A 9,092-nucleotide genomic window follows, 5' to 3' on the forward strand; every position below is an offset into this window, starting at 1 on the left:
TATTCCATACCATATAACGTCATGCCCAGTACATAAACTGGAGTTGGCCGGGGGGTGGAAATCGCTGCTCGGGGACAGGCTGTCGATCACGGGGTGGCAAGTGGTTGCTGTGTTGGGCATCACTTGTTCTTGTGCATTCCTTTGTTGGTATTATCATCGTTGTTTCCTTCTTTCTTTCTGTCCTATTAAACCGTGTTTATCTCAACCCACGAGTTTTTTCCCGGTTCTCTTCCCCGTCCCACTGCGGGAGGGGGAGTGAGCGAGCGGCTGTGTGGTGCTTAGTTGCCGGCTGGGGCTAAACCACGACAGTTGCTGGTAAGGACTTAACATCCTTGGCTGCACATGTTATAAAACAACAGGGTATAGCTGACTGCAGAGAAGGAACTATTGTTAATAATCCGGAAATCGACTACTAACGCCAAACCAATGATGAGCTTAGCTTTTGCAATATGTATGAGCTAATTATAATGATTATAAAAGACAACTGTATCATTGAATAAACGAAGCTTGCTGATCACTCGTATTGAGTGTCCATGTCTTCCCTCCGTCGCAACACCAGGTAATCTCATTACAAATATGCCTCCGCACTGAGGAAGAACAGAGCAGCCTATGCATTTTGCAGAGCACTTAGAAATCATTACCAGGCACTCTCTCACTCCAGAATTGTTCTAAATACAGGGACCCAAGTTTAAGAGTCTAATTACAAACAACATTTCATGATGAGTCTGTGCTCCTGGCTGTATGTGTCATGTTTTACAAGTCTGCTATATGCAAAACTCCACCCTGCAATGAGTGGAAAGGGAAAAGAGTTTACCAAGTTCTGTATTCACCAAGTCATGCACATAGAAGGTAAATGGAGAATACAGAAATTATCACAACAGTCCATTTTGAACACAAGGGAACAGAGTTAACATAGCCTTAAGTTGGAAGCATAGACTAAGAGAAGATCTCCCACTCCTCCCTTACCTAGTATTACTGTTAAACAGTTCTGTTGACGCATTCATCTGGAACAGCTTTAAAGATTTAAGGGCAAACTTGGAAGGCTCCTGTTAACTGTCAAGATCCAGCCACCCTTCTGGGATGAGCCATATATTTGCAGCTGTGAGATCTTATTTGGAAAAGTAATCACAGCATCCCCCTTACACAAAGTAGCTGTACTTTCTGCAATACAAGTTTGGTAGACAACACAAACAGGACACATCCTCTGCCTGTGGCAGAAGAGCTGTTTCCATTTAGTTTACCATCAATTCATTCTTACAGCATTTTAATCTGCATGTAAGTATTTTAGATCATTTATGAAATGTTGTATTGCTCTATATAGGGGAGAGTCCACAACTTAACGATGTCAAATGACACTGCTTTATCTGCAGCGCTGCCCCTGAAAGTAATGACAAGATGATGGGAACAGAGACACACAGAGCAACTCTTGAGGGGAAGACTGGAGCTTTGCCGCCCAGGGGCTGCAGCAGCAGCATGCCCAATGCAGGGGTTCAAGCCTCACAGTGGCATTCAAGAGCTCCGATGTCCAATTCTCAGTCTGTTTTCATTTATATTTCATTTATATACCTGGTCTATTCATAACAGGGACCACATAACAGAACACATTCTTGAAATACAAGTAATTGATAAGCTTCAGCCCTATCAGAACAGCTATCACATTCTGTATCAATCCAATACACATAAATTTCTGCATAATTGATCATTTTATTGGAATCTGTTAAAAGTTGTTTGTTCATATCACCTGTTCACCAGGCAGTTATGCTGCTTCTGTTCACTGCATACATAACTGAGCAAGTCTCCAAGCAATACATAAATACTATTTTGTCTGACTCCATACATATGCATCTTTACTACAAAAAGCAGCTTTTCCTCAATAAAAGCTGTATCCATGGGACCAATGTTCATTTCTTCTAGCTGTAACTTGTACCAAATCCATATCAATAATCATAGGTTAAATACATCAATACATGTAACAGAGCTTTAACAGTAAAAAAGTAAGAAAGTTAAATACTGCAACAGCTTAGATACATACTGCATTTGAATGATAGAACATAAAGTCCACTGACCTAGCTAACGACACAGACACCAGAACACAACATACAGAAGCAATGTCAACAGCCAGTACTTGTCTAAGCATTTTTGAGAGTTCCCCTTTTCCCTTCAGATAAAGAAGGGTTGTGCACATCTTGAATGTGAACTTAGAGATCATTAACCTCACAGCAACATTAATCCTGATATTTAAAGTTGGGTAAAGAACCAGACATATTAAAGCTGCAGGACATTAAGTACACATAGCATCTGTGACTCTTGAGGAGCCAATGGTTACTATAGCATAGGTTCATTGTTCAAACTAGTGTACCCTATGTAACAGTAGCATTAATTGCCAACATTTGTATTTAGTAGAAAATGTCACATTACTCAACTAACCAAAATAAGCTAGGTTTTTAAAGTGTTGATTTAAGTAGTATGTTGAAGGCTAGGGAGGTATTTTAACTGAAACACCTCGGTAAAGTGAAATAAGCTGACCTATCATTGTTCTCTAGAACACAGGACTCAAGTTACATGTGGTCTCTCAGTCATCAAGGGCTGCTATTTCAACCAGCATTTGAGGTTTTTAACCTAAGGGCAGGTTAAAATAAATCTGTATACCATGCAACATACCTAAAATAGATGCAATGATGATTGGTAAGTTAGTTGTCAGTACCTCCTTTTTACAGTTACAAGCCCAGCAACTTTAGGCACACAAGTTACAGCCAATCTTTTAAGTTCAAACTCAATCATTACAAGGCAGAGAGACCCGTTTCAGAGAGTGCTCTGTGACAGCATTCTGGACTGTAACATGCATACACCAGCTGTCCAGAAACACAGAGCAGCTAATAAAGAAGTTGTTAGAAAAAGCCATTAAACATATACATGCATGCCAGTTAGTTTCCCAACTAAAATGCTATTTACAAGCCATACTTCCTTTTTTGTAATTTGCAGTTTTTAACCCGACTTACAAATACAAGTGCAAGACATCCAATATGTGACCATTTGAAATGGCCAACATGAAAATGAGTGCAAATTACAAAGCCACAAAGAGGTTAGCAATGATTTCCTGATCTTTTCAGGTGAAAATTTATTTACCAGATAAGTAACACCAGACAGGGGTGGAGCCCATTAAAGGACATGACCTTTAGGAAAGCCAACAGTCTTGACCAACACCACTGACTTTTTGAAAAGTCTGAAAGATTCTTCATACCACAAACGGAAGCCCTCCACAAAGTTACCTGGTATCTTACTGCATGTTGTAATGTATTATTGCCCTACAAGTTGTGCAGAAACCCACAGCCAAGAAATATTAATGCACAAGAAGTTTAGAGGTTACCATGCGTAAGATACGATTAAGCTGTAACAGAATCTCAGGTATTGATTATGGCTTAGACCTGCATTGAAAGTCAACACTTAGACAAATATCCTTACATGAATGACATTGTCTATATGAAAGTGAGACAACTTTGTTACACTGAAGACTTACTTGGTTAAAGTGACCTTCTGCTTAGAAGAAACAGTAGACAATATATTCACAAATAATCATATCTACTTCGCAAAAATTAGCCCTGTAAGAATTCAACAATACTCTTTTTACTCGTCTTTTAAGATAATGTGTAGACATTTACAGATATTTATACACAGGCTTTGTTTCTTGAACAGCCAGATCTTTGATAGTTAATTCTTTATCCTTCTTCCCTCCCTCATCCAAGTCTGCCAAATTTAAGACATTGTCCTAGCAGCATTCATGAAATTAATAGTGCAAAGTTATTTCAAAAACCTCTTTTCCCAAGCTGTGACATCCTCTTCAAGTTTGCATTAGGTCAATAGCACTTCCCATGTATTTAGAGCTCTGTGGGGAAGGCAGGAACAATAGATATGCTGAATCTAGCAAGCAACCAAATTGTTTGCTGAGGCGTTTTTTGGGGTTTTATTGTTGGGTGGTTGTTTTTTATTTGCTGCTCATACTGGCCATTGTTACAACTTTGAGAACTAGTTCACTAGATGAAATTCAGAGTTCCTCATTTTGACATGCACCTATAACATGTGAGTTGAACTGCACCACGATAATTGTAATGTCATCTCTATACATTCGAGCCAGCTCTTCAGGAAGACTGAGCATCTTGGACAGTCGCTCATGATCCACAGTGCCAAACTCATTGTTACCCACTGCATGGCGTATCAGGTGAGTTGCTGCATTCTGATCTTCAAATACTGAAGAGATTCTTGCTCTCCTTTCTGTTAGGAGACCATGCATCTGTCCCAAAGTTACCTTATAGCCACCAACAGCTATGGGCTGTTGATGGTGAACACCAGTGAGGTACTCCCCTACAATTCTAGCCACATCTTGCCTGTGCATCGTCTCCCACAGCCCATCTGTGGCTAAAACCAGGAACTTATCCTGCGGCCGTAATTTGTGATGTATGACTTCCGGCTCAGCTGTGAGGTATGGGGGAGTGTGATAGTTTGGAGGAATAAACTTTGTATATTCATTGTCATTCAGCTGATCTGGGCCCGATTCTACTACTCTCTTCTGTAGTTCGATACTCCATTTAAACTTCACATCACCAAAAGCTCTGAAAGGCATCAGGAGACCTAAGAGACGATCTTGTTTCACAAGACTTTTCTCTTCAGACTTTGGATGCTCCATTTTCACACGTTCCACTTCATGTTCATTTTGTGCATTGTGGTCATAGGACAGATTAACTGCAGACCAAGATCCATCTTCCTCCTGAACCCCAAGCATTGCTCTACTGTCACCTGTGTTTGCAATGTGCAAGTCAACACCATCCACGTGGGCCACGCAGGCAGTTGCACCAGAAAATGCTACTCTCAGTACTAGGTAGTTGAGAAAAGAATTTGGATCTCCTACTTGAGCTTCCAAAGAAATATCATTATCAAGCCTTTTAAAAGCATTAATTAAAGCTTCTTTCACATCAGTAGTCTCTCCACTGTTGAGATCAATCAGCTCCTGCCAGTAAGTTCTTAGACTATTGAAGTAAAGCTTGGAAGCTTCTTTGCTAAAATAATCATTGGGATGCTTGTGCCACTGTAAAATGGGCAACAGAGCCCTGCCACTTTCCACAGCATTTTCTATTTCAAGTAAAGTCTCATGGGGTAACAAAGAGACAGCAATGTAGTAAAACAGTCTTTCACTGACAGCTTGAGCACAAGCACAGCCTGCATGGCCATCAAACACACCCAGAAGCATCCCTCTTGTCTGTAAGCAAGTGGCAGCGCTCCTCCGGTCTTCTATCGGAGCATTAGCAGGCAACTGGTTGCTATCAAATCCAAGAACAGAACTTACATTTTTACCATCAAATTCTGGCACTTTGAAACTGTATTCATTTGCTTTCAGAATGCTATTGACCTGTGGAGGAGTGAGGTAAAATCTCTGTGGCGTAGAAGCATAATCCCTTGCATGAATAAAGTGATAAAAGTTCTCCTGTGGCCTATAAAGTGCCGCAAATTTCTTCTGAGGTGCATACCTGAAGTGACTATGAGCAAAATGAGATGATAAACAACACAGATGTTTATGGTGGCAGTAGCAGACAGTACTGCATATTCTGCTGATCTCACAGTTACGGATCAATGGAAACAGATGAGCTGGTGCTGGCATGGCATCAGACAACAAAGGTAGCCTGGAGCTTCGGACTGGAATTGCTGAAAGACAAGAGAACAACTATGCTTAGGGGGACAGTTAACAGGTGTTTCCCAGAACTCTGTGTTAAGACATTTACAGCATCTAACAAAGTTACTTATTATATGGAGTTCATGACTTCACAGGTCTTGAGAAAAAAGCATTAAGAGGTGCTTGTTAAAAGATATTGGGCTATAACAAAAAAGCCGTACCATACTTAAGCTCAGCACAGATAGTTTAGCTCTTATACCCACTCAGCAGGCAGGAAGTGAAAACAGACAATACAATTTCAAACAGAAAAGACAACAGTTAGCACGGAGCACTCTACAGTATTGCCACCTTCTACATATCTACAGATATGGCACATAGGGAAAACTGTGTCCTTCTGTAAGGTTGAAGAGATAAAGCATCTAACAGTAAGACTCATGAAACAACTTTGAGATGACGCACAACTGGGCTTAAGATGACAATGGTTTAGATAATAAAAGCAGTAGGTCATAGACAGCAGATAATCTTTAAGCAACCACAAGTCAGTTGTGGGTTTTGTTTCTTCTCCCCCTTTTCACATGTAAAACTTCAAACTTGTGTGACACCATGGTGTACATAAACAAAATAGCCACAGCAGTCTATGCAGCAATTTTCTAGCTTATCAGATATAGACAAGAGGTAGAAAGCACATGCATGTCTCCTACCAGCAGCTCATCTACCCCAGTAAATTTTAGGATTATAAATTCCTTTAAAAAGCTACTCAACTGAAGGACTACATGCAAGCTGTGTTTGTTTCCGTGACTAGACTAGAGCCTTGCAGTAGTCTAAAGGCAGTTCAGTGTTAAGATAAATTAAGTTTAGTATCCAAGAAAAGTATTCCACTACTTGCCACATCTAAAAGCTTTCCTTAATTTTTCATCCCTCTGAAGACAGACTATTCTAACATACTCTTCCTTGTCCCCATCTACACACCCAATCACAACATTAGTGTGAGTGCCTCTTAAATCCCTTTTTCACTATGCCTCATTATCAGGAAGTCTTTTACAATGTCGTACTGGAGAAAACAATTCCATAGCGGAAAAAAGGCTGAACTGTGCCTTGTGTGAAGTAGACAGTTAAGGGGAATTCAGCTTTCTCTTTCCAACTGTTATGATCCAAGTTTCATCATAAGAGCTTCTTCATAAAAAAAGATCATTACAAATTATCTTATACAAGGCTTACTGCAGTCATCAGTACTAGTCTAGCTGTACCACTATCTCAGAATTGTTCTACTGAAAAATTGGATACTACTGTGTTGTGCAAGGTGCTTCAGTCACTAAATTTATTATTTTCTTTTAGACAAGCAGGCATATCAGCATTTCAAAGGAGATACAAGGCCTATAAAATACACAGTAAACCTCAATACAGAATCTAAAGGACCATGCAACATAGGGTGAATTGCATTCTGTTATCACTCTATTCTGTAAGCTTTCCACAGCTTCTGCCACAGGACTCTGATCACCCAGACCAGCTGAGAAGTGTCTGGAAATACATGAAGCTTCACCCCATTCTCTGTGTGGAAAGAGAAGGCAGCAAGACACATTATTCCCTCCAAGCTTGCTTGTTCTCTTTAAGCAACCAGGAACAAAGCCCATTTCTGTGTTATATGATATGTGAGTGCTGAAAGCAAACTAAAATTCACGTTTCTGCCACTCCACTGGCTTCCTAGTATGACTGACTGTCAGTCTTGACTTACAAAAATTCCTGTCCATTGACTTATCTCAGGTCTCCCACTGACAGCTATGAAAACTGAACAGGCCAGTTTCCTGCTGTTCACCCATCAGTGAACAGCTCTGGTTGTAGTCTTGTGGACCACAGCCAGCTGCCCAGACACTCAGCAGCAGTGTATTGGCTTGAACTTCCAGATGCATACTAAGTTTCTGCTAGCCATTTGCTTCCCAGAAAGTCTATTTCTCCAGCCCAGGCTTCACATGCATACAGCATGACAGAAGTAAACTGCAACTCCAAATATAGATTTCATAATTAGAAGGTAGTGAATAGATTTTAAGGAAGCTATTTTGGTAACAGTTATGTATACTTCTTCACATGACATTTAAAAGCAACAATTTTACTTACAGAATGGGAACCTCAAGGTCCTACAGGTGTGCCTGGTCTACAGCAGCACCTCAGACTCAGTGCTGGTCTCCCGTTAGCATACAAGTGAATGAAGTTCTCCTAACTGCTTAAGCATTTGTGTTCAGTGCTAACCCATACGTGATACCACAACAACTGGTCTGACAGTTTTGCCGTTGATCCATGATGAAGCAAAAATACAAATGTACTGCTGTTATAGTAGCTCTGCAGTGCCACCAGAGGCTATTTTGCTCATTTGTAATCATTAGTTTACCAAATACTACATGAAACCAAAGAGGAAGTAGTAAGAATTTGGCCTCAAGTTTTCCATGGACTGTATCATTTACAGTAGATGCATGACAACTTAAGATATCAGTCTGTTTCACATAACTAGGATTTATTAAATCTAGTGATTTAGTAAAGGAGAAATTCCAAGTTTGCCAGCCCGAAGTGAAATTATCTTAAGTTTCTCCCATTTATCCCTGTGGGTGCCCCAAATATAACCAGACGCTCCAACTAGCCCTTAAATAACTACTTTAAGATCCCAAGTTCATTATGACTGATCAAGAGATAGCAAAGAAGGAAAAGAGATAGGATTGTAAAATTTCTACTTAATCAAGATTCGTCAAGAGATTAGAATCAGGTCAATATTATATACATCTCCAAGCCCAGAACAGGGTACAAATACTACTTTTCAGGCCACAAATATAATTTGGCCATCTGACTCACTGTTGGCTATTTTATGGGTTTTGTAGTACTACGCTGATAAAATGGAAAAAAGATATTACCCCTTCCTTTAATAAAGGCTTGTTGTAACTGTACTATTAAGGCCAACTGATGCTGCACAGACAGGTTCCTCCAAAACACCTGCCTTAACTGTGTCAAAGACACCCATGGCTTCAGATAAAACCACTTACCTCAGGTGCCTTTCAGACACTTGACAACCTGAATTAATTAGCCCGTTGGAGAGGATGGGGAGAGGGGAAAGAGGAACAGGAAACGTTCAACTTAAACGGAACCGTTAATCCTTCCCTCCGGCCAGCTCTCAAGCCCAGCCCGGCAGTCCCTTCCCCGGGTCCCAGCCGACCCCCGAGCCCGGCGCTCCAGCGCGTACCGGTGCGCGATACATACCGATCCGCCTGGGCCCCGGGCACACACACATTCTCCTGTCACAACAAGAAGCCGCGAACATCCACAAAGCAGAAGCCCGGGGGGGCGGGGAGAAGCAAGGCAGAGAGTTCGTTAGAGAAGACGGAGAGCTCCGACACGGAGGGGGAATGACAGAAAGGAGGAGACAGGCACACACGCACGCAGACCGTCT

General features: G+C 41.0%; 1 protein-coding gene across 1 annotated transcript; it reads right to left on the reverse strand.

Moving 5' to 3' along the window:
- Positions 1-3,439: 3,439 nt before the first annotated feature.
- PDP1 (pyruvate dehyrogenase phosphatase catalytic subunit 1) lies at positions 3,440-9,080 on the reverse strand. Its single transcript, XM_010294641.1, has 2 exons — positions 8,903-9,080; positions 3,440-5,694 (listed from the first exon to the last, which is right to left on the reverse strand). Exons 1-2 carry the CDS (start codon positions 8,961-8,963, stop codon positions 4,043-4,045), a joined length of 1,713 nt encoding a protein of 570 aa, XP_010292943.1. The 5' UTR covers positions 8,964-9,080; the 3' UTR covers positions 3,440-4,042.
- Positions 9,081-9,092: the final 12 nt, after the last annotated feature.

This window comes from Phaethon lepturus, unplaced genomic scaffold (assembly GCF_000687285.1).
Source record: "Phaethon lepturus isolate BGI_N335 unplaced genomic scaffold, ASM68728v1 scaffold49929, whole genome shotgun sequence".
NCBI lineage: Eukaryota > Metazoa > Chordata > Aves > Phaethontiformes > Phaethontidae > Phaethon > Phaethon lepturus.